Source organism: Pogona vitticeps, chromosome 6 (assembly GCF_051106095.1).
Source record: "Pogona vitticeps strain Pit_001003342236 chromosome 6, PviZW2.1, whole genome shotgun sequence".
In the NCBI taxonomy this organism is placed as follows: Eukaryota; Metazoa; Chordata; class Lepidosauria; order Squamata; family Agamidae; genus Pogona; species Pogona vitticeps.
Window position 1 is genome coordinate 86,971,328 of NC_135788.1, and position 26,861 is coordinate 86,998,188.

The 26,861-nt window shown below is 42.8% G+C and overlaps 1 protein-coding gene across 1 annotated transcript in view; it reads left to right on the forward strand.

The window, feature by feature from the left end:
- The first annotated feature begins 12,267 nt into the window (after positions 1 to 12,267).
- The window catches only part of C1QL1 (complement C1q like 1), a 48,628-nt gene continuing 34,034 nt past the window's right edge, over positions 12,268 to 26,861 (forward strand). The window contains exon 1 of the mRNA XM_073004128.2: positions 12,268 to 13,023. Within this exon, the coding sequence (XP_072860229.1) occupies positions 12,400 to 13,023 (624 nt within the window). The 5' untranslated portion in view covers positions 12,268 to 12,399. The remainder of the gene's footprint in view (positions 13,024 to 26,861) is intronic.

The following is a 26,861-nucleotide window of genomic DNA, read 5'->3' on the forward strand; positions in this document are numbered from 1 at the left end:
CAAACTTTTTAACAAAGGGACAAAATTGTGCTCAAGCTTTTTGAGTTACTACCCTTTCCTCATGCAGAAGGGGGAGAATGATAGGAGGCAGGGGGAAAAGAAAAATCCCTCTCCCACTCCCCAGGCATTAAGCTGCAGAGCCAAAGCAATTTCCTTATTCCCAGTTCCTTAGGATTTAGCATTTTCCCCTGGGGTTTCACCCAGATAAGGACTGGGGAATAAGGAAATAACTTCAGCATCCTGAATGCAGTAATCCCGTCTCAGCTATCAGCCCAGTCATCTTCCAAAAAACAAAGGCATCTCTCATGTTCATAGTTGTTCACACTATAGGATCTTCATGCTTCAGAAATCTAATTCTTCCTTCCCTCTGCATCAAGAGTCAGAGAGAGGGGCGCCCCAGGCTGACCTACTGTTGAGAGAGTAAGAGAGCAGTGTTGCTCATGCCAGTGAGTAGGCTTAGCTTGCTGAAAGGCTTCCGTGGAACCCATCGATGAGATACATCCCCAGGGCCCTGCCTCAGAGGAGAGACTCTAACTCTTACAAACTGGCTCTTTCTGCTTCAACCTGTGTCATAATTTCCTGTTCATAGCAGGATTTCAATCAGGCAGCAGGTCATGGGTTGAAATAGCCTCACCCCAAAATTTCAGGGTAAGCCCCCCTGCTCTTTGCTCAGATTAAAAGCTGGTTATGATTTTAAATTACCAGAGCGATAGTGTCCTATGTGTACTGGTACCCTTTCTCTCTGTCTCAATCTCTCTTCTTCCTCTCCCTCTCTCACACAAAAATATATATAGGTTTTTAACCCCATCCTCCGTATGCACTGTTCTGCAGAAATCTTTGTGGAAGTTTTGTAACTCAGTGTCAGAGCATGTGTTTGCTTCAGGAAGTTGTAGGTTTGATTTCTGGTAGAGGAATTCTGGGATCTGGGATCAAAGAACACAAATCTGTGCACCTCTGATTTCTAGCATCTCCAGGCAGAGCTAGGAAACTATCTTGCCTGAAAACCTAAAAGCCATTCAAACACTGGCCATACTGGCTGAGGATTCTGGAAGGTGGTCAAAAGGAAAGTGGGGAAACCACCTTTACCCATCTGTGCTGTTAACTGAACAGTTGAATGGAAGTTAGCGATGAATAGGGGTACTTTAGGATGAATCCAGTCATTTGTAGGTTCTGGACTTACTGGTATAACACAATGAGGAATTGTTATATATGCATTTTAAACATCATGTTTCATAAGTGAAAAATACAGTCAACATTTCTCCCTCCCTTCCTAGCCACAGCAGTTTCTGTATACTTGTTTTTCTAGTGGAATCAAAACCAAATACAAGCCAAAACAAAACAGCAATGATGAGTTTATTTACACTAAATTTAATAGAAGAACATTATTCTGAGCATGTGCCATTTTGCATTTTACACTCACTTAAACCAAAGTACCATCATGAACACTAGTAGCAAATAGAATTTGCCTCTGCTGGCCTAATGCTAAAGAAATTTACATGTGAATAAGCATGATTTTGTTTGATAAAATATGTATTTTTAAAGTAAAAATAATAATGAGTATCTCTGTTACCATGTATGTGTAGTCCGGGGGGGGGTCAGATATGGCTCATCTGCTGACTGTGTGATGGAGAGACAACCCAGAGATGGAAGTTTAGTTTATCATAGTATAGCTTCACCTAACAAGTACTCTTCAGAAGTGTTCAGCTACAACTCCCATCATCTCTACCCATGCTCATTCTATCTGCAAATTATGAGAGTTATATATAGTTATATATCTGGAGGACACCATGCTGGGGAAATCTAGCCAAGCATCGTACAGTATTATTATGGTGGGGAGGGGTAGAGAGAGATTTCAGTTTCCATTTGGTACACCTTGCTGAAATGTTGTTGGCAATACAGTATATGCAGTTTTGTATGTTATATAGCTCAGTGGATGAGGTATCTGGATGTGGAGCCAGAGAGTAGCAGTTCAATTTTGTGCTGTGCCTCTTAGGGGAAGGACCAACTTGTGTGGCCTTGGGCAAGCTGCACAGTTCCAGGATGCCCCCAGAAGAAGGGAACAGCAAACCACTTCTGAGTATGCTCTACCTAGAAAATCCTGAAAACAGTCACCATAAGTCAGAATTGACTTGACGGCATGCAATTATTATTATTATTATAATTCCCGACAATGCACACACAGCATGTGATATTAAGGCTAGGGTACTTCTAAATGTGTCCTTATATTTCAATATACCCATTAGGCTGCCTGTCACTCTTGCAAAGCTAATGTCTCCTTCTCTGCCTCTTCCTCTGTCTCCCCCCACCCATGGCTTCAAACATTAAATTGGCCGTGCTTTATTATTTATATACGTGTCCCTTTGGAAAGCTCAGTGAATGGAGGTGGTGGGGGAGGAGGAATCCATGGCAAATTACATTTCCAATTTTGTGTCATTTTCTCTTACAAGCTATTAAAAAAAATCTTACATTGTTCCCCCAAATTGGCTTATGGCAAAAGAAAATGGGTAGGTTTTGTATTTGATTTAGTCTTTTCCCCATCTGGGCACACTGATTCTTACAGAAGCTTTGATATGTGTGGGTGGGGTGAGGGATAAGTATCCAGAATAAAGAGATGCAAACAGATCTGTTCCCATTTCAAGCGTTTCCACAGATATGTGCATATACACACGTACACGTTGCACAAACATAAAACCATCTTGTTCAAAAGTGCTGTGAACCAGAGCAATTAAAGGGAAAGGAGAAAAAGGAAGAACAAGGAAATTTTGTATGCTAAAATAATAGTCTTGACATGCTATTCAAAAATCCGCCAGCTTATTCTTTAGTGCTCCAAACTGACTTGCAAGGAACAGTGCTACTCCATTGGGCAGAGAAACTCTTACATCATCATCATTTTATCATTTATTGTCATTGAACATATATACACCATATACACATACAATGAAATTCACAAAGAACACTCAGAGACCAGAGATATATGATCTGACTGTCCAAGATGGGGCAGAGGCTTTGTTTTGTATCCTAGCATGATGTTGCTATATAGTGTGCTTGGTCCAAGGTATTTTTTCCTCTAGTAGGAAGTCTACATATTGATAAAACTTAGGGAGAACAGTCTTTAAATTGGCTTGATTGAAATCACCCTACAGTGGTGTGCACACATTTTATGTTTCAGAGTGGCCTGCTCATGGGGCTCCCACTTCAGATGGCATATCTGGGGTTCAAGCTGTTGTTATGTGACACCTCCCTGTTGCAAAAACAACACACCCTTTTGCTATAAAATCAGCACTGTAGAGGACTGTTTTCTAATCTACTGGCAGATTTGTTTGTTTTTATAAAGTTGAGCACTTAAAATGGGATTGATACACATTAATACAAGCTGAAGTGGTACAATCTACTCAAAATCTGGAAAAGCTCCTTTCTGGCATTACAACTCCCAGACCAACCACCGCACCCTGAACTAGCATAGCCAGTGAATTGTAAAAGCTGTAGGTGAAAAGGCGAACTCTTCCAAGCTCTGGCTCTCTTCCAAAACGTTTTGATGCTCCTGTCTGATTTGGACCTTATTCTTATTGAGTGCAACAGCGCTTAGAAAAGAGGAAGTGTCGTAGTTCTGAACAAAGAAGAAATCAAGGTGAGAATTATAAGACGGACTCAGTTATTCCAGTATGAAAAAACTTTGGATGGAATCCCACTCTATTTCAAGCACTAGACTGCAGTATAGATTTTTACCTTATTAACAGATTGGTCCTGTTTATAAAATTTCTCATTTGTTTTCAGGATTTTCCAGTTCACTTCTATTAGCATTTGGCCTGGAATAAACTTCTTTAGGGAGATTGGTGGTTAATTTGTATGGTTTGCCACGTTCCAGAGACTTCTGAATTAAACCAAGGAATTGCTGTTCAGGCTGTTCTTCATGGGGTTGAAGTGTGCCTCCTGGGTGTGCCATCCCTCTAGTGCTTGCTCTTGATGCTCAGGTAGCATCTATGGTATGAAGTATTTTTCACTAGCTGTGCCTTGTTCACCAGCAGGTGAGGGCAGACATAGCTTCATGTTAGCCATGCTCCTGGTGATACATGGGGTAGATAACTGGAATGTACTGTTAAATGCGTTTTACTTTGAAGACTAAATAGAAGCTGCAATTTGTTCACAATATGGCAACTAAATTATTGAGCTGAATTGATCATATGGAATATGTACTGCAAATCCCCAAATAGCTCTGCTGGCTATCCATTCTCAGAGCTAATTCAAAGTGTTGTTTTAAACCTTTAAAGCAGAATTCAATTTTTTCTTGGCCAAGGTTCTTTTTTAAAAAAATCTTTAAATGAGCATGTGCAGTAGTGAACATGATCCTCCTCACTTAGGAGGAAGGAGCCTTAGTATGGAGTGCAGGACCCACAGCACCCATCTTCCTGCTTGCTTGGACCAAGGTTGTGTGCTTCTAGCCAAGATGTCCAGAAAATGTGCATTTTCACTTTTAATTATTGAGGAAGGCAGAGAGAAAGACCAAAGCAGGAAAATCTCATCTTATCCTCATCTCTCTAAAAGTCATGGCAAGCAAGTGCCACTGCAGCAAGATGGCTGGTAATTAAAGCACCTTTGCCTCTCTGTAGAAGTTTGAAGGTGTTATTTTCCAGTCCACCGAAGCACAGAAAATCCATCTGGGGCAGACGGGGCCAATGCTTAGGAAATAAAACTCTTGAGGGCTGAGGTAGGATCTATTGGAATAAAGATATTTCCTTACTGATAAGGATCCCTTAGAAAATGACAATGCCAGTTTAAAAGGAAAAAATGAACATCAGGGAAATGGGCTTGACCTGGATTCAGAACCCCAAGATCACACAGAGGCAAAGGCTACAGACCTCACCCCTGTATAGCTCTACTCAGAAGTAAGGCATGTTAAGTGTAATGGCAGTTAGTTCCATGCAAACACAAATAGGATTATAGATTTAATACGAGCTGAAACATCACAGTGTGTCTTTAGGGGGAAAGCAAGTCTATTATTATCAAGAAACAGAAAAAGTCAGAAGAACAGTATGAGTAGTTTTTGTGTATATTTTCTTATTGTAGAATAAACATGGACATGGATGGAAACACATACACAGAGAGAGAGAGAGAGAGTTCAATACAAGTTTTAATCATGCTGAGAGTCAGCATCATAGCATCATTCTATGATATTTGGGAGTTCTGAACTCAGTGGCATAGGTGTGCCATTACTAAGAAGTCTTATTTATTTCAATGGTCTAATGCAGTGGTGTCGAACTGTGGCCCTCCAGATGTTCTTGGACTTCAACTTCCAGAAGCCTTCACCACCACCTCTGCTGGCCAGGATTTCTGGGAGTTGAAGGCCAAGAACATCTGGAGGGCCACAGTTCGACACCACTGGTCTAATGTAAGTAAACCTGAACCCAATCAATATTTTCATAGCAAAATCCTGCCTGCTTCTCTCTCTCTCTCTCTCTCTCATTTATATGAGCCCTGGAAGCTGTTGAATGATGAAATACGTGAAATATGCCTCCCATATTAAGGGTAGCATTGCTAAAGGTTTGCAAACTGTATGGACTGCATAGGCAAAAAACATTTGCAGTATTATCTATGTTTGTCCCCAATGCAACTAAAAATGGCGTATCAGCCTTTGGACTTGGGAGGCAAATTTACAGTTCCCCAAAGAGGTATCTTCCCAATAGGCTCACATTCCAACTGTTTAGACTTAACATCACATAGTAATTCTAGAAATAAAATACCAGATGAGAGAAAGATATCAGAAGAACACCCCAATCCATGAAAAAGTTACTTTTTGTGTAGCTTTCCTTGCTGGACTCGGAACTACTCATGTAGATCTACATCCTGAGAGGAAGTAAAAGCAAAGCAAAGCCTGCTGCTTATATACCATCCCATAGTGCTTAAAACACTCTCTGGGGAGTTTACAGTTTCATAATGCAGGCTGCACATTATCCGCCCTCCCAAGCTGGGAACTCAATTTACCAATCTTGGCAGGATGGAAGGCTGAGTGCACCTTCAACTGCCTGTCTGGGATTGAACCCGGGTTCTGAGCAGAGTTTGGGCTGCAGTACAGCAATTTAATCACTGCAGCACAAGTCTGAGTAAGATTGCTCAGTAACAGAGGCATGTGTTCATGCAAATTGGCTTCTGTTTAGTTCTGGGTATCTCCAGCAGAAAATTCTTAGGAATACATAAGGCTGAGAGTGACAGTCAGTATGGTGTTGTGAATAACGTATTGGACTGTGTTTGGGACATCTTCACTAAGCCATGGAGCTCAATGGATGGGTTTGGGCCAGTAGTTCTCTCTCTCAACCTGATCTACTTCACAGGGTTATTTCAAAGATAATCCATAAGGGAGGGGAGCTATGTGTGCAATCTTGAGCTCACTGGAGAAAAGCTGAGATATAAACTTAACTAATAAGTACAGTAGATAAAATAACCTACCACATATACAGTAATCTTGACCATTTCTATCCTGATGTATTCCAAGTGTCCAACCTTACACACAGGTAAGTGTGGATGGGACTGCAGTCTAAATGGATAATGGATAGGTATGTCCAGTTCACCAAAATGAATAATGTCTGACTACATGTGTTTACACAGGAATAGGTTTATTTGACTTATGTTCAATGAGATGCGTCTTCCCTTGCCAATATGCTTAGCGTTTCAGTTCCATACAGAAGAGGCTGAAGAGATATGAAGGCATTCTTCACATTCAACCTATACAAATTGTTGCTACAAGATATTGTTATATCCACCAGGACATTTTGTTTTCAAAAAAGGCTACAGTACATAAATACACAAAAGAGAATAAACCTTCAGGAGTTTCCTCTATCTAAGCTTTTCCAAAATCAATGGGAGCTGTGTAAAAGCAATGATGTGCATCTGTTCTTTTCAAGGTGTGGCTGGCATTGTCCCACAGCATTCTTAGACAACTGCTCATGGCCTAATGTCCTTGCAGAGGACCCTGGTGACACCTATCCTGCTTTCCTCTTTAAAACATGGGTTTTCTGGCCTTGTGCTCCGAGCTATGTAACCTGGCTAGCTACACTGATAATTGCAAATCCTGGGGCACTATGGAAAATTCCCCACACACCTAATATGATTATTGCTTCTGCCCTCCTGCTACCTCTACCAGGTACATCTGCCCACAATAGAGCTTGGGGAAGTGCCTTTTTTGGACTATGGTCCAAGAATTCCCCTTCCAGCATAATCATTGATGGCTGCGGGATTCTGCACATTGGAGTCCCCAAGCCCTTTTTCCAAGCTCCAGCCTTGGCTGCTTTCAAGTCTGGGACCAGCCCTGGTGACAGGAGAACTTCATTCTATGGCTGACTCATATTAGTGTTGTTGTCATAGTTGCCAATAGTTTCCATAGTCAAAGAAAGTTTTACCAGTATCGTCACTTTATGAGAGATTAATAGGCAGATGAGGAACATATGACACTCTAGATATTGTTGGACTATAGCTTCCGTTATCCTTAATCCCCTGGCCAGGCTGACTGGAGTTGATGGGGATTGCAGTGGAACTGTTACAGCAGCTCCTCTGGCTGATGATCAGTTTCTGAGTGCGGGTTGTAACCTAGAAATAGCTTGGATCTAGACTATCTCAAAAACTGTACAATATTTCCCTTTATGAGCCTGCTTGGGTGTTAAGATTATTAGGAGAGGGCTTTCTCTCAGTCCCATTACCCTCACAGGTATGCTTGTTGGGGACATGAGAGAGGGCCTTCTCTGTTGCTGCTCCCAGACACTGGAACTCCCTCCCATGGGAGGCCAGCCTGGCCCCATCTTTGCTGTCCTTCCACAAGCAGGGCAAGACCTTTCTCTTTGGGCAAGTTTTTCCTTAGTGACTGACTGTCTAGGAAATAATAAACAGGATGGCTTATATTTTGTTACTTCTAAATCTGTTTTTAGTACTGCTTTTCTCAAACTTTTTTTTAAAATACGTCACTATTTTTTTTAAAAAAATATTGAATTAATTTACTATTTTTAGCTTTTAATATTGAGTTTTTAATAATATGGGCTGCCTTGGGTCCTTTTTTAGGAGAAAAGAGGGCAAAATATTTTACATAAATATATAAACAAACAAACAACATTTGAAGAGCTATATGTTTTGTACAGGGAGTTGGTTAATTGGTAGAGCACAGGTTTTCTGTGCTGCAAGATCCCAGGTTCATTCACAACTTCTCTACGTAGGGCAGGAAGAATGTTTGACCCAAACCCAGGACAGCTGCTGCCATTCAAGTTTCACAGTACTGATCTTGATGGGGAAATGTTCTGATCCATATGCCTATGTGCTTATGTTTTCCAATACCTGGCTAAGAAGAGGTTAATTTCTCTTGCTAGAGAACCTAAGGCATCCATGTGAGCTCTATCAGACCTCGAAATAATCTGAGATCAGCTTGAGAATTCTTATGCAAAACCCGTTTTTCTTTGAGAATTACAGTTGGAGAAGTGGCACATTACTATGATGCAGGCTCTCCTGTTTTAAAGGAAGGCGGGACTGGATTAATCGAACTGCAGCCTTGCACGCAGATTGTTTAGCGAGTATGTCCCATTCAAATCAGAGGAACGTGCTTTTTAAAAAGTATACATATAACATCAGCAGCACAAAAAAGTATTTAAAAAAAACACTTGTATGGGATCACTTTGAACTCTGGGACTGGAGAAAGATTTTTGACAAATTGATTGAGATGTGCATCAGTTTGTGCAAATCTTTCTGCCAATAAAACTGGAGCATTATAACCAAAAGATTGGGGGAGGGAGGGAGGAGAAAATCATCTGGCGAGAGATCTGCGTCTGCAAAGGAAAGAGTAAGATATGAATGTGAATTTAACCTCTGCATTGCCAGCTCCGGTCTTTCCTTCCTCGCTCTTCCAAACCATCTATTCCTATCATTCAAGCTGTTCTCCTCCAGCCCATAAAGGAAGAAAGGAAGCAAGAGGAGGAGGGAGTGAGGTAGAGTGAAAAACCTTGGAGGGGTGACACGTAGTTGTGAACTGACAGAACCAGTCTAAGGAAATAAAGAAATGAATGCAAGATATAGGAGATGATAGCTAGTCTGTAGCTGTAAACTCACAGGATCATATTTCTTGAGATAGCTGAAATATGCTACCGTATATTGTTTCTCATGTTTACATATTTTGTTTCTTCCCCACCCACCCCACCTTCTCTCTCTCTCTCTCTCTCTCTCTCTCCCTCCCTTCAGGGTAAGCAGCCCAGGGCACATCTCTCTAGGTGTAGTTATCATGAAACTGGATGGCTGTGATCCCAACTTTCACATACACACATCCAAATTAAATTCCAGCATCTATAAGGAAGTGATACCTTTATTATGCTAACTAAAAAGAGACAAAAAGTGGGGGGGAAAAAGTATGTCCACACACAGACACAAGCTTTTGAGAAAACAACATTTTCAATACCCTAAATCTATAAACTAAGTGGAAGTGGGAGAAGAGGAGGAGATAGTATCATCTCAATATGGATTTTGTTTTGTGTTAACGTGGCTATTCCTGCTTTTGTTTGACACCCAAGACAATTTCTTGGCCACTAAAGCTAAAGTCTGCCCTGGACAAAATATATTGTCAGCTACAAGTCTGTTCTTTCTTCTGTTTGAAAAGATATCTTACAGTGTAATTGTATGTATGACAGTTCATAAGCTCTGCTTTCAAACAAACATGTTTACAATTACACTCTTAATGAAATCTCTCTCTCTCTCTCTCTCTCTCTCTCTCTCTCTCTCTCTCTCTCTCTCTGTCACACACACACACACACACACACACACACACACACACACACACGTAAATTACTTTTTTGTATGATATATCCTAGAATCCTTCAGCCTGAGTGGCCTTGGGCAAACTGCACAGTAACTATAGACCAAAGAAGTTACTTTTCATTTTTGCCACAAAGTAATATCTTCCTATCACCATCCTTTTATCCAAATAAGGAATTAGGAATGACCAACCAACTTCAGCATTATGTCCCCCAGATATATTTAAGAATGTTCCTGCAGGTCTTCTGTTTCCAACAAATCCATATGCCTCTGACAAATTCACAAGTGAAACATCATCTATTGACTGTTTGCTGTTTCTGGCAGTCATCAGTAACCTTATTCTCTCCATGGAAAGTCCTGTTGTCTGCTACTGAGGCAGATTGTTTTATTATCTGTGAATTGGTAGGGTCCTTTATTTTCAAAACCTTCTTTGCTAAGTAGCCCCAAATATTCAGTAGCTCTGACTTTCATCATAATAATTACATATTGTCAAGTTGATCCCTGACTTATAGCGATCCTTTCCTGGTAGAGAATACTCAGAAATTGCTTACCCTTTCCTTCTTCTGAGGGTACTTCTGGAACTGTGCAGTTTGCCCAAGGCCACTCAGGCTAGTTCTTCTCCTGAGAGGGACAGTGTGGAATCGAACTCCTGTGTTCACTGTTTGCTGGACAAATAGCTGTCCAGCCAGCTACTGACTTCCTTAGGTTATTTTAAATTTATTCATCTATAAATAATCAACATATTGGGAAAAAATGACTTTATGCTATATATCATCTTGGATAATGGCTTTCTTATTTATACAAAATAACAGGGTTTTCAAAGTTGGGGATTGGAGGAAAATAGGAAGACCCTTCATGACCACTGTTCCAACACAGGCCCCTTGGCTCTGCAAAACAGAGCTCTCTGCGAAGGTTAAAGGAGGAGGGGGCTCAGGATCATTCACAACTTGTCCGTTTCTGTTTTTGAAGGTTTTAATCTGAATTTCCTCCAAATACATTTTGACACAAAGGAATTTGCAGAGTAATGCTGACTGTATCGGACCATGTGCAAAAAGTCAAGCAACAACATCAGGTATGTTTAGATGAAGGAGCAAAACTTCTAGGGAATATGGAGTGGGGTAAAGGCTAACTTGAGCCCCATCACCTCTTTTATATTTAGGAAGCAAAACATTTCTCTTGAAAAGTGTGTGAGAAAGAGATAATTTTCAATATATAATAAGGGTGATTTTAAAATATATCTAAAAAGAGAAGGTCTTCTGAGTCACTTTGACATATTTAATTTGTGAAGGTTAAATCTACTTGGTTTCAGCTGCAGCACCAGGAGCTTTCCTCAAAACCCATCACAATCCTGCCTGGATGAAGGGCTTTCAGGGATGTAGCCTCTAAAACCGGCAGAGGGGCGTCTCTTCCCCTCCCTCCCGTTTCTTTCTAATGTCGAAAACACAGGAGGAGAAGCTGGAGGAGGGGGGGAGAAGAGGGAAAAATCTTACTCTTCAAAATACATTTTCCCCTCTTCAAAATTACTTTGGTTCTGTCAGTAGTTCTCTCCAAGCAATAATTACAGATAAAATAAGACGTCCCTGAATCTGACTACTGTACTTGGGGGTATCGTTTCAGGCAAAAGATTAGGGTGCCAACTTGGAGAGGAGCAGCAGAAGCGAGTCTACCTCCTGAGGCGTCTACACGGCTAACTTTTCCTCCCCACAAGCATGATTTCCTTCCCTGGCCAAAGACGGGGTTGAATTCTTTCCCGCTCCCGAAAAGTATGGAGACAAGCATCTCGGTCCCAAATGTCGGGGTGAGAGGCTTCCCCATCTTTTCGGGCCACGGGCCCCCTTTGCCTGGCAGACTGAAACGGGACTGTTCCTCAACCCCACCCGCCGGCCCCCCGCCGCCGCTCCGTTCCCTCGTCGACCTCTCCCCTCTCACTCTCGGTCCCTTTTTCCAGAAGAGGGTGGAGGAACATTGAGTTAGGCGGGAAAAGCGTGGGGGGGGGGGGAGAGAAAGAGAAAGAGAGAGAGACAAATCAATGATAGCATCTTACGAAGATGTACTGAGCGGGGTGGCGAGGGGGGGGGAGAGCTGAGGACAGAATCGTCTCTCTCTCTCTCTCTCTCGTTCCTCTCACTTCTGTTTCTGCCGAGCGTCCTCCTGCCTTCGGTCTTTTCTTTTCTTTTCCGTCTCTCTTCTTCCTCCCCGAAGACATTTCCACGTCAGACCTGGAGTCACCCTCGCAGCAGTCCTCAAAAAGCCGCCAAAGAGCCGCCGGTCTTGAGGGCGATACTTAAAAGCCCAGAAAGGAGAAGGACTTGCCGTGCTTTTTTTTTACAAAACACACCCGGCTTCTCCCCTCCCCCCCCCGCACCCACTCCAGGGAGACACGTCCCTTCTTTTAAGTTTTGCCTCTTTTCCCCTTCCCTCCCCCCCCCCACTACTTCAGCGGCCCGCTGCGCTTCCCGTTAAATCCCCCCCCCCCCGCCGCCGCCTTTTTTTCTCTCTTCTTCTCTCGCCAGGTTGCCCCGGCCATCCGTCACCATTTCTACCACGGGGAGGCAACGCGTCCAGCCCCTCCAGCGGCTGAGCATTGGCCGGAAAACTTTGATCGCCGCGGCCATCGGGGTGGTGATGATCTTGATCCTAGTGATCCTGATCCCGGTGCTGGTGAACTCCGTGGGCATCGACGGGCATTACGAGATGCTGGGCACCTGCCGCATGGTCTGCGACCCTTACCTGGGCAAGACCACCACCAGCGCCAGCATCCGAACCGAAGGGGCGGAAGGTCTCAGCGGCAGCAGCAACGGCGGCGGCGACCACGGTGGGGTGCCTCCTCCGTCCACCCTAGTGCAGGGGCCCCAGGGCAAGCCCGGGCGGCCGGGCAAACCGGGGCCTCCGGGCCCTCCGGGAGAACCGGGGCCCCCGGGTGCCATGGGTCCTCCGGGCGAGAAAGGGGACCCAGGGAAGCCCGGCCCCCCCGGATTGCCCGGTCCGGGGCTGGGCACGGGGGCCATTAGCACGGCCACCTACACCATGGTGCCCCGCGTGGCCTTTTATGCCGGCCTCAAGAACCCGCACGAGGGCTACGAGATCCTCAAGTTCGACGACGTGGTGACCAACTTGGGCAACAACTACGACGCCACCACCGGCAAGTTCACCTGCAACATCCCGGGCACCTACTTTTTCACCTACCACGTCCTGATGCGCGGCGGAGACGGCACCAGCATGTGGGCAGATCTCTGCAAGAACGGACAGGTAAAGGGGCCTTGCCCCTATAGGGCCGGGCTGGAAGGAAGGAAGGAAGGAAGGAGGGAGGGAGGGAGGGAGCGGGCATTTCCCGATCCCCGTCTTCGTTGCAAGAAAAAAAGAACCCGCCCTTCCTTCTTTCTTTCGAGTTAAAGCGCGAGACAAGAGTTTTAGAAACTAACATAATAGTAGACGTAATGATTATGTTAACATCATTAAAGTTAATTATTTACTTAAAGAAATGCTGTGATGACTCCATCCCAAACCCTAAAAAATTCATGAAATTAGCTTGAAGAAAGTTTCTCTTTGTCTGAGTAAAGAATTTCTTAATTATCAGACAATGACTTTGACTACTAGGCATCTTTCCACCCGTATCTCCTCTGAAGTAGAGAGGGGAAGAAATTGGGGGCATGTTGTTCGGTCCGTTTCTGCTATAAACTTAAACCTGCTTACACGGGAGTAATCCCTATGGAGCTCAAAGGGACTCACTTCTGAGTAGCCATGATTATTGGTATTTGAAACCGTGTAGAAATTTCGAGGAAGCCACCTGTCTTAGTTTGTTAAGGTATTTTAAAGATTAGCCCATTTCGTCGGGCATAAACTATTGTGGACCGCGGCCCCCTTCACCAGATTCCGCTGAAGATTGCATCTATTTAGTTCAGCAGGTCTGCTATAGTGAGGTTCATTCATTGGGTCTATAGAAATCTTGGGTTAACTGCAAGTACTGGATTCTTGATAAGGGATGAGACAGTCTCCCTCCAAAAAACTGCACAACCCTCCAAGGGTTATGGGGGACATGAGTGACATACATTCCCCAGGTAACTCTTCGAAGCCCTTTCCCAGGAGTGAGATTTGATAACATGAAATAGGGAACCTATAAGCTTTCGGATCTAGATTGTAGAGCTCCCTTTTGCAGAGTCAAGGGCTTCACAGATAGGGGTCCCTAAGATGCCAGATGCAAAAAAAAAGTGGGGAGGGGGGTAGGTCATCTGTTCCTTTTCTAGTTGTGTAGAAGGGGTTTGGGTTCAGAAGTCCTGTCTTCCCTCTCCCCCATCCAGGCTGTCATAAAGAGCTCCCACCTCCTGCCCAACACACACACATACACAGAGCACAAAAACTGAAGTGTCCATCCATCAACACAGAAGATGTAATTTATAGATCAATTCTCTTCCAAAGAACCTTATGTTCCTATGAAAAAGTCTTCCCTTCCCTTTAAGGAACCCCCTCCTGTCATTTACTTGCCACCTACTTGCAAACTAAGTGGAGGAGGAGGAAGAAGAAAGGTTATTTGGCAAGAACCTGCCAACTCCTGTTGCAGTGTAAAACTCTGGGTTGATCTGGATCCGCATTATAGTTTTACACCATAATCTTATGTGTGCTTACTCAGAAATAAGCCTGATTGAAACCAGTGAGAACTACTTCTAAGTAACAGGACCTCTGCTTGCAGTTTAAGTCCATTCTACTAAAATCTCTTCCTCTCCCAGGAAATCCACTATACTTTATGCTTAATATTTAATACACCTGTCTCTTTAATTTTAAAAGAAAATGAATATAGACAGAGACATAATGTACAATGTACATGAATCAGCTGATATGTGTCCAGTGAGATTATTTTAAAATTATTATTAATACAAAAAAATACTCTGCAGATATTTGAAGCCCTTTCCCCACTTTCTGGGATATTTCAAAATGGGATCATGTTGTTGTGCAGGTCATTTTAAAAAGGTTTTTTTTTTTAAGATAATAAAAACTAAAACAGAGATGTGAGGAATATCCCACCAAAAAAGGGAGCTGCCTTCTCCATAACCTCCTTGTCCACCACCTCTATAATCTGCTGCTTCTTAATCAAACTGTCCCTTTGAGATAGCACCAGTTAATCCTGCCAGAGGGAGACCAGCAAAGAATTCTTGACGTTTTCTAATTGAATTTCATAATTAAGCCTAGCCTCCACAGAACTGCTTTTCATGTTGCATCCAGTTACAGATCCATCTCTGTCTCTCTGTCTCTCTCTCTTTCCCACGTGCCTCTTCTCGCTGCTAATAACTCAGCCGTGCTTAAAAGATATATACATGGATGCCACCACATCCCCAAGATCACACTTTTGTACGCTGCTTTAATAAACTCAGAAGAAATTACTACAGTCCTCTTTTGATACTCACAATCTCTAACTCAGTTTATGGTTTCTGCAGAACGAGAGGGGAAAGAGCCATGTTAGTATGTTGCAGAAAACCAAATCAGAAGTCTGGTCATATCTTTTTAAAAGTAACAGATTTATTAGAAACCACTTCATTGTGTACGTAAGCCATGTAGGTAATGAAACAGTTTTTAATCCACAAAGGTTTGTACCACAATAAATACGTTTAAGAAAACTTTTTTGTGTGTGACCTCAAGTTAGTAGGCATAACACCTACAGAGATGCACTGGAGTTGTAGATAAGCCTACCTCCCCTTCAGGAGTGCTAAAGGGCAACTAAATTGTGGAACATGAACTTTACTATGCACTAATATGCATGGGCACATAAAAACATATGTTTGTGCATGGGGGGGTGTAGAGCTGAAGGATTTTGCTGCTATTTTATCCACATTTTCAAGTTCCTGTAAGAAGAAACAAGAAGGATTTGAGACAGATGTGCATTGTGCTGTCAGTCGTCATCCACATGTGGAAAAGGTTTCAATTTCTAGTAAAAATATAGTCTTTTTGTTTTATTATTTTATTCGCACATTATATACCACCTTTTCTCAACTGAGCTCACAGGAGCATACATGACTTTGCTTCTTTCCATTTTATCCCCACAACAGTCTTCTGAGGTAGGCCAGCCTGAGAGAAGGTAACTGGGTCATCGTCACCCCGCCATTTTCATGGCTGAGGGGTATTTGTACCCAGATCTCCTGAATTCTGCTTCAACATTCTAACTACGACACCTCACTGGCCTTACAGAATTTCCTAAAGCATAATGTTTAGCATTGCTCCTTTATTTCCCCAAACCCCCTCCAACCGTATCAGAGCTTAGACATGTTGCTTTTTCAGACCACAAGGATTCTGGGAGCTGTAGTCCACAAAGTAACATCCCAAGCTCTGCCCAGAACATGGCACTTGTTGCTCAGTCTCCCCAAATAGTTTTGATTTTTTAAAAAAATCTGAAGCATGCATAGACCAACATTTAATATTCAACACACACTAATATGTTATAAGCTAAAGGTCACTCATTAAACTAGGAAATCAGAAAGAAAAATGGATTCTACACAGAATCAGGCCTGAACTTGCTTTTTCGTTTGTTCGTTTAGTCGTTTAGTCGTGTCCGACTCTTCGTGACCCCATGGACCAGAGCACGCCAGGCCCACCTATCTTCCACTGCCTCCCGGAGTTGTGTCAAATTCATGTCGGTTGCTTTGCAGACACTGTCCAGCCATCTCATCCTCGGTCGTCCCCTTTTCCTCTTGCCATCACACTGTCCTAACATCAAGTTTTTTTTCCAAGGAGTCTTTTCTTCTCATGAGATGGCCAAAGTACTGGAGCCTTAGCTTCAGGATCTGTCCTAGTATCAAGTTTTTTACTAGACAAGGTTTTTGTTAGCTGAATGAACAAATATCTGTGAACATGTATAAAGTGCCATTCTCATATCGCTGTGCAAATGCAAACCATGCGCACACACGTGCATCAGGAATCAAGACTGAGGGTGCATTGCATCCATCCTGGGACCCTGGCACTTTTCTCTGAGCTTTTGTCTGAGCCCTTGGCTATATTGAGCTGCTTCTTGGCATGGAGCAGAAACTGCTACTCCCTCAGTGTAATCTAAGATACACACTCTCCTCAAGTTTAGATCTGTATACACAAATTAAGGTTAAATAATAAGAGATCACTAAACTAAACCATTGGTAACGTAAAAAACTAACATTTCAGGTCCTGCAGGACCCTTCATCAGACGGGGGATTAGAGAATTAATGGTGGCCAGGGAGGATGCAAAAGTCCAAAACATCATCCAGGCTACACGTTGTGGCCGCAGGACTTGTAGTTAAAAGTAACATTCCAGGATGGAAACTGCAAGCTTGAAGAATAAGCTTTAAGTCTAGTGGTATCAGGTTTCTGTAGCTGAAGAAGGTCATAATGCTTAATAGAAGCTGTCTGGCTGGTACTGGCAGTCTGATGGAAATACTACATGAGTTTCTCACTGGCGTATAACTGAGTAAGCAAGCCTGAATGTTTGCCAAAGAGTGCTTGCTCCAGAAAATGCGTCACTAGCCAATTTCTTGGGGTGTGTTCAGCTCACTTGTAACACTCCTGGAGCTTTTAACCAGGACCAACCCGGTCATTGGGCAGAGTGAGGCACTCATTTCAGGCAACAGAGTTTGAGCGTCATGAAAGGAAAGCAAATTGTTACTTACTTAATCTAATATTCATGTATTTTTAATCCCAAAATGGGGAGAGATACTTTCTGCCTGATAGATGAGCACAGAAGAGTTAATTTTGAGATCACAGCTGACCATGTTGGCTGGGAGATTATGGCCTTCCCAGTCTCCAAAAGTAACTTTCCCAAGTGTCAAGTGTACTAAAATAATCTGTCAGGGCTTAGCCATTATGCAACTAGACCTGGATGGATGTGGAACATAATTTGCTGCTCTGTCTCAGGTAGCAAAATGAATTGGACTCATTATTCATTTCCCATTGATTTCTCACTGCCTTAGAAACAGAGCTGGCCAAGCAAATGTTGCTGCCTGAGGCAAAAGACAAAACCTCCCCTCCCTCCTTCCCCATTCAATGAACAAAGGCTCAGTGCACTGGTAATTGAATCTTAACTTCGCCACGGATGATGAAACAGCTTCTCCTACTGCCGCTGAAGGTAGCAAACTAGCTCAGGGAATGCAGTGAAGATCATGATGCACGGACTACTGTCCTCCAAAACGTGCCAGCCAGTAGCATGCGTCACCTGTGGCCAGTGCCACACACTGCTTATTAGTGGAGTCAGTCTTGTTAAAAGTTTGGGACTGACCTAGTCTCCTTTGTGGAAATTACAGAACAGTGTCTTGGGAGCACTGCAGTGTGTGCCACTGAGTTATGTGAGGCATGTCTCAAGCTTTTATCACAGTGGCAGGTTTCCAGATTTTTTTAGGCTGCCCCATAGGATTGTTGCTTTTTTATGGTCAGATGTCTGTGCTTGGAACAATTGCACAAGAAGCAGAAACTTGACAGGTGCCATCTTGCTTGAGATAGAAATGCATTAATAGAGAAAGTGGTATATGTTGAAGTTTGGCCTCTCATGCTGTAAAAGGCACAGGAGTCAACCCATGTCCAGCCATGTGTGCAAACAAGCGCACAAGAAAGAGAATGTGGTTGTCTGTATTGTGCCCTAAATTGTCCTCCCAACTCCCATTTACTGTACCTTAAAAAAACACCTAGTCACATCAATGTGGGAGAGGGGAGAAGGACCCACCCCACATTGCCACTTCCCAAATATGATCTTAAAGGCTGACCAAACAGACCAAGACATTTTCTCCAGGAGCTGCACTTCAATCTATTTCAAGCAGTCTTTTTTTTAAAAAAAAAAGGTCTGTTGATTTATTTCAAATACACCTGTGTCCTGAAAAAGCTGCAAATTAGCACTTCCCAGACTTTATTGCAAAAAAGACAGAAGCGAGGAGCTCTAACCTTCCTGGAAGCCAGGGTTTTTTTGTACTAGCTCCCCTTTTTATTATATTTTTCAAAGTAGCCAAATACTTGCCATGCACTATGATTCATGTGTGGCATTCATCTGTTTCAGTGACAGATGTGGCCACTTGGCGGGGGTGTAGAAAGCTGTACTCAGTGTATGTCTAAAGCAATCTTTTTACTATTCTTTCACATTTTCCAGGAAGTAGTGCAGTAGGTAATTATAGGCTCTAAAACCTCCCATCAGCACCACTGCTTGCAAAATAAGATATTAAAATAAAAACATGCTTAAGTTCAGGATCTAACTTACAGCTTACAATTGAAGCTGTTGCCATCATAATTTAGATAGCATGTGTTCAAACTCCACATACTATACATTCTTCCATTAATTCTCACAAGTGCTGTGCGAGGTAGGTCATCATGACTGTTACTGCTGTGACAGAGCTAATGGGATGCCTACTACAGAAAAAGCAGCTTACAGCTTTTTTCATTGTAGCTCCCTCCAAATGTTGCAGCTTCTGTTGGCTGGGAAATTCTGTCGGGTACAGTCTTTACAGGGACGTGGTGGCACTGTGGGCTAAACCGCAGAAGCCTGTGTCGTAAGATCGAATCCACACAACGGAGTGAGCTCCCGTCGCTTTGTCCCAGCTCCTCGCCAACCTAGCAGTTCGAAAGCATGCAAATGCGAGTAGATAAATAGGTACCACCTCAGTGGGAAGGTAAAACGGCATTCCCTAGTCACGTGGCAACGGAAACTGTCTTCGGACAAGCCCTGGCTCTACGGCTTGAAAACTGGATGAGCACCGCCCCCTAGAGTCGGACACGACTGGACTAAAAAAAATGTCAAGGGGAACCTTTACCTTTTCCTTTATAGTATTTAAAAAGTAACTTTTCAGAGCTATGGCAGAGGTAACTTTGAAACAGAAGTGTACAGCCTTGTAAGTCTGTGGGTTCTCAACGAGAAGAAGGCATATGTCCTCCCCCAAAAAAGGAATCTATTTTTTATTAAGGACTTTATATGCTGCCTTTGAGAACAACTTTTTCCCAAAATGGCTTCCAATTTAGTGTCACAAGAACATTTAAAACTAATATGTATATTTAATCCTTTAAAATAAAAATGGCAGCATAAAACAATCCCTAATTCAGATCAAAAAAATAATATCACACTTTAAAACAGAAGAGTGAGGCTGGCTCTGCCATTAGACAGAGTGAGGCAGTTGTTCAAGTACGAACTTCTAGGAGTCAGGGTGCAGCAGGAAGGAACTGGAGGGCAGAGCTTGGTGCATGCAAGTGAGGGTGGCCATGCAGGCATCAAGAAAATGAATCACCAAGGAAGAAGGCAGAGATTTGCAGAAACTTTGTATAGCCAAATTTATATGTCTACATATGAACATAGAAGTATAATTTAAATTATACCATAAATGTCACCATATGACTGTGAGACTGTGGAGAGGTGATCTCAGTCAGATGTTCCATGTGGATAGACAACTTTATGGTTCCTTGAGAACTCTCTCTCTCTTCTTTGGATTCGTCATCTTTAAAGTAGCCATGGCCCAGGCATTCTTTCAAGGAGATGATGGCTTGAAAGAGAAGACTGCTCTGTGGTCACTGTGACCATATGGCTTGCCCTGGACTCTCTAAATGGGTCTTTGACCTTCCAGTGATGGAAGATGTTCTTCCCGTGTCAGTTTGGCCAGCCTCTAAGGGGGAAGCAACTGTTTTTCCCGTCTGATCCACAACAGAAATTTTGGGGCCATGCCCGAAAAACTCTGTCACTGTTCAACAATGCAGCCCATCTTACCTCCGGAGTTGGTGAGTGCTCCAACATTGGAGGCATTCCAGAAAAACTTAGATAACCACCTGGCAGATATGCTTTGATTGTGTTCCTGCACTGAGCAGGGGGTTGGCCTTGATGGCCTTGTAGGCCCCTTCCAACTTCACTTTTCTATGATTCTATGATTCTATGACATTTCTAACAATATGGAAATTGAAATTAAAACGTATTTAAAGCCCACTGATCTATCTTCTTCCTTAAATCAAACTTGCATTGGAGAGGCTTTCAGATAAAAGACTATTCGGTGGAATAAATGGCAACCTTTGCAGGGCCTCTGGCTTTCCTTCAGCCCTGGAAAGATTCATATAAATGCAGGTTCTTCCCTACAGGAAGCCTTTCAAGTGTTCTCCTCCCCAAATGTTAGGCTCTTAGGAGTGATGTATGCATATTTAGCTGAGGCTTTTTTTCAATAGGGGATAAAAGTATTACAGGAAAAAAAATGTTTTCTGGTGATGGATGTTAAGGAAGGAGGGAATGTATGGCATCAATTGTGTGTGTTTTGAGGAAGTTGTAGACAAAAAGTGCAACTGCAACAGATTATGGGAAGGGTTTCATTTTGAAGCACCCCTCTATAGAAGTATAGTTCTTCTTTTTTTGAAATATTTTGACCACTTTATGGGAAAATAGCATATAGACGGAGTGGCTATGAGTTGTCTAAGGGGGCAGGAGAACCCTGGATGGCTGAGAGCGAAAGAACTGAATGCGTGAAAATCATGAGCAGGAAAATGATGGAAAATAAGAAGTAAAAGATGGGGGGGTAGTAAGGGGAGACATCAGGTGTCAAGATTTTCCCCCTTCTCTTTTCCTATCTTTTTCATCATGCCATACCCTGGGAAATACTGCAGTAACACTTTAAGTGTCTATTGTGCAGTGTCGCCAGGATTCAAGACTAGTCTACCTGTTCGTGTTACATTTTGTTTGTTCTGCAATGTACAATGTCACAGAAAACCATCTCCCTACCCTTTTAAAGAAATGAGACAGACAAAAAAAGAAAGTGTGTGATTTTTAAAGCTCAGATTGTCAACTTTTAATGGGGACGCTCTTGTCACACCTTGAATGTCACACCTGAATTTCCCCCAGTATTGCATCCAAGAGAAAGGAAGGGAAAGGAACAAAAAAAAAGTCATTAAGTATATCACTTTCTGTGATTCATTTTGTAGATATGGAAACTCTAAAAGGCTGGCGGGCTCTGTGACTTTAAATATTTAATAACTTCCCAATCAGCAAATGTATTTTTCTCCTCCCTCTACTCTCAATTTCCCCTTTGCCTATTTGCTTTGGAAGGCTCAGTTGCGCAACCCAGCTGACCAGAAGAAAAGTACGTCCATAGAGTAGGGTCCCTGCCAGAGAAATAACATATCTTGCCTCACCTTTTGAGTAAGGGTAGCTCATGACTCTGCCTGTTAGTATATCAGATTGTGAAATATTTTCCCATCCAGCTTCCTAATATTTAGAATGAAAACCAGAGTACTCCCAGGAGAAAAAGGTGGCTGGCTTGCTCCCATTCTGTCTTCTACCCCCACCCCATTCATCTTGGCAGTGCGATTGCCAACTAACTGGAAAAACTGACCACACCTTGCTTGCGCCTGCACCACTTACAGATGCTCAATATGGAGAAATCAGCAAGGGATGCTTTCCTTGGGCATGGAGAGGAGTATGCAAATATGAACACAGCAAGCAGCTTTTAAAGGTATCTCTACAAGATGATGAAGGCTGGCAGCCTTGTAGGTTCCTGTAACCCTTGCCTTTAACAGGAGCTTGTCTTACACATAGGAGATAAATACATTAATCTCCATACTTTGTGTCATATAAGCTTCACTGGTATAAGTGGAGTCAAGGCTTGCTAGGTCTAAGTCCCAGGAGCATTTGAGTAGGAGGGTCCATGACATAATTGACCACCCCTCAGGCTTTCCTGTTTCCTCTTAGCTGCTGTCCCCTCAGTACCTGGAGAGAAGTGGATTTCCCTGGGGACAGTGTATTGTTGCAAGATGTCTCTGATGTAACGCAAAGTACTTAAGGGCGGCTTGGTCTTAAATGGGTGGTTTTGAGGCATTAGCTTTACAGAAGACCTGCCTCTCATTTGTTGGTATGAACTGATTCTGCTGCTTGCACTTTTTGGATTCTCCTTATCGAGTGGGCTGTAAAAGCCATTATACAAATACCGTATTGCTTTGTAGCCTATATGCTATATGCAAGAATATGGGTTAAACCAATCTTAAAAATAGTATTTGGCATCTCATGTAAGTACTGTATATAAAACAAGCATTAAAAGCATGAAATGATAAATTATAATAAGCATTCTCAAGAAACAAATCAAGATGTGAGATTAACTTGAAGAACTTGTGAGCAGACAATGACTTCTGTCTTTCCATGACTCGTTTAGTGGTCTTATAGGTGTGCTGGTGGACAGCTCGAAGAAAGTGTCAACCCAATGTGCGGCGGCAGTGAAGAAGGCCATTTCCATGCTAGGTATTATTTAAAAGGGGATTGAAAATAAAACAGCCATCATTATAATGCCATTGTACAAAATGATGGTAAGGCCGCACCTGGATTGTTGCGTACAGTTCTGGTCACCGCACCTCAAAAAAGACATAGTGGAACTGGAAAAGGGGCAGAAGAGAATGACTAAAATGATGACAGGGCTGGGGCACCTCCCTTATGAGGAAAGGCCACAGTGTTTGCGGCTCTTTAGTCTATAGAAAAGGTGCCTGACAGGGGACATGACTGAGATGTATAAAATTGTGCAGGGATGGATAAAGTGGATAGAGGGAAGCTTCCCCCCCCCCCCACACACAATGCTAGAACCAGGGGACATCCACTCAAATTGAGTGTTGGGAGAATGAGAAAAGACCAAAGAAACTATTTCTTGACCCATTTCCCAGTTAGTCTGTGGAACTCCTTGCCACAGGATGTGGTGATGGCACCTGGCCTAGATGCCTTTAAAAGGGGATTGGACAGATTTCTAGAGGAAAAGTCCATTGCAGGTTACAAGCCATGATGGGGACGTATACTCTCCAGTCTTAAAAGGAAGGTACCTTAGAATACCAGATGCAGGGGAGGGGTATCAGGAGACAGTTATCTAGTTGTCTCATGTGCTCCCAGAGCATCTGGCGGGGTCACTGTGAGATACAGGAAGCTGGACTAGATGGGCCCTTGGCCTGATCCAGCAGGGCTCTTCTTATGTTCTTATGATGTATAAGAGTCTGCCAGCTAGCAGGAATAGGACTGTGCATAGAGGAGAATTGTTCTTGGTCCCAGCTGCTAAGGGATTTAGATATTGGTCCTTCAGACCTGCATACAGAGGACATTCTGTTACAAAGTGTACCATCTCCATTTTAGAGCATTCTGCTAGAGAATGTCTACTTGTACCATGTTGATCCAAGTAATGTCCCTGAATCTCTTTCAACTGTAACAAGTTTAGTCTGCTCCTGAACTCAGCTCACATGAGCTAATAAGGGAAAAATAAGGGGGCAGCTTTCCAAAAGGCAAGGAAAAGACTTTGTAGTATATCCTATTGGAGCTGCAACAAACTACGGTACAGATGGATATCAATATAATGTACTCTTTTGATTATATCGTATCCCTTCCTGTGGAAGTAGACTGGGGAGTAACCCAGGTTTGATATAATTGTGGATGTCAGATGCCCAGGAGTCCCTTACCATTTCTTCATAGGCCAATGAGACCAGTGGTGATGTCATATGATACACTATCTTGAGCCAAAACAGCAGGGCTGCTTTTTTAACAAGAGTACCCATGGAGTAGCATGATGTCTCAGAGTGGACTGTGGCCATGGGAGTATATCTTGGTACCCCTAGTGCTCTAGTTAAAAAATTGTGCTAGATAGATTCCACTTTTGTAATATTTGAAAAAGTCCACACTGGAGCTCTGAAGAGCATCTGAGGAAGGAGTTTGTCTTTATAGAGTTGTATTAAATAGCATTGGTGGATGCCTTAGCTAACAGAGCTACAGATACTAAGTGGCCTGACCATGTTCCTAAACTTTTAAATGTTACTCCAGGATATTTATATGAGTCTGTCTGTTTGAGCAGTTGCCTTTTCAGCTGCCATCTGAATTTCTTTCTCCTTTTCCCAAAAACTAAAATTTTGGTTTTGGTATCAGTTACCTGGATATGTTCTTTGACACAAAAAGCACATAAGGCCCTTAATAGTCTTTGCATCCCCACCTGGGTATAGGACAGGAGGGTATCATCATCTGCATACAAAAATATCAATATATTCCTGCCCTTTAGATGGGGTGGGAAAAACTGGGGATTAGATAGGGCAGATACTATATTGTTTAAATGTTAATTAAATAGAAAGGGGGCTAATAGACATCCCTAATGCATTCCCTTATTTACAGGGAGTGGGTCTGAAAGATTGCCATCGGACCTGACTTACATGTAGGGTGGTATTCTCATACATATTAAAGGAATTTTTTGTGCAAAGATGGACATGATAAAGGACAAAAAAGGACAAAAACAGAAGCAGAAGACATCAAGAAAAGGTGGTAGGAATACACAAAGGAATTATACCAGAAAGATCTGGAGGTCTCGGACAAGCCAGAGAGTGTGGTTGCTAACCTTGAGCCAGACATCCTGGAGAGTTAAGTCAAGTGGGCCTTAGAAAGCATGGCTAACAACAAGTCCAGTGGAGTTGATAGCATTTCAGTTGAATTACTTAAAATCTTAAAAGACAACGCTATTAAGGTGCTACACTCAATATACCAGCAAGTTTGGAAAACTCAGCAGCGGCCAGATGATTGGAAAAGATCAGTTTACATCCCAATCCCAAAGAAGGGCAGTGCCAAAGAATGCTCCAACTACCATAAAATTGCACTCATTTCACACATCAGTAAGGTTATGCTCAAAATCCTCCAAGGTAGGCTTCAGCAGTATGTGGACTGAGAACTCCCAGAAGTACAAGCTGGATTTCGAAGTGGCAGAGGAAGTAGAGACCAAATTGCTAACATGCACTGGATTATGGAGAAAGCCAGAGAGTTCCAGAAAAATACCTACTTCTGCTTCATTGACTACACAAAAGCCTTTGACTGTGTGGACCACAGCAAACTATGGCAAGCCCTTAAAGAAATGCAAATGCCTGACCACCTTATGTATCTCCTGAGAAATCTATATATGGGACAGGAAGCAACAGTTAGAACTTGATATGGATACTGGATAGTGATTGGTTCAAAATTGGGAAAGGAGTACGACAAGGCTGTATATTGTCTCCCTGCTTATTTAACTTATATGCAGAATACATCATGTGAAAGGCTGGACTGGAGGAATCCCAAAACGGAATTAAGATTGCTGGAAGAAATATCAACAACCTCCGATATGCAGATGATACCACTCTGATGGCAGAAAGTGAGGAGGAATTAAAGAACCTTGTAATGAGGGTGAAAGAGGAGAGTGCAAAAAACGGTCTGTAACTCAACATCAAGAAAACTAAGATCATGGCCACTGGTCCCATCACCTCCTGGGAAATAGAAGGGGAAGATATGGAGGCAGTGACAGATTTTATTTTCCTGGGGTCCATGATCACTGCAGATGGAGACAGCAGCCACGAAATTAAAAGACGCCTGCTTCTTGGAAGGCAAGCGATAACAAACCTAGACAGCATCTTAAAAAGCAGAGACATCACCTTTGCGACAAAGGTCCACATAGTCAAAGCTATAGTTTTTCCAGTAGCGATGTATGGAAGTGAGAGCTGGACCATAAAGAAGGCTGACCGCCGAAGAATGGATGCTTTTGAATTATGGTGCTGGAGGAGACCTTTGAGAGTCCCCTGGACCTATCCATTTTGAAGGAAATCAATCCTGAATGCTCACTGGAAGGACAGATTCTGAAGCTGAGGCTTCAATACGTTGGCCATCCCATGAGAAGGGAAGACTCCCTGGAAAAGACCCTGATGTTGGGAAAGTGTGAAGGAAAGAGGAGAAGGGGACGACAGAGGACGAGATGGTTGGACAGTGTCATCAAAGCTACCAACATGAATTTGACCAAAGTCCGGGAGGCAGTGAAAGACAGGAGGGCCTGGCGTGCTCTGGTCCATGGGGTCACAAAGAGTCGGACAGGAGTTAACGACTAAACAACAAAAATTCTCATACGGTCCTTGGATTCTCCTAAGCAACCTACCATCTATATTCAAAGATGAGGTCAAGATATGAAGTCAAAAGCTGTTTTAAAGTCTACAAAAACCACAAAAAGTGAGTGATATGGGAAAGGGAAAGTAATTTCCCCACTACATATTGCAAGAAAAAGCAGTGGTCAATTGTGGACCTGCCAAAGCAGAATCCTGCTTGTTCCTCTGCCAAGAGGTTGTCGAAGGACACCCAGTTTTCTAACTTGTCCAAAAGATGTCCTGAATACAAT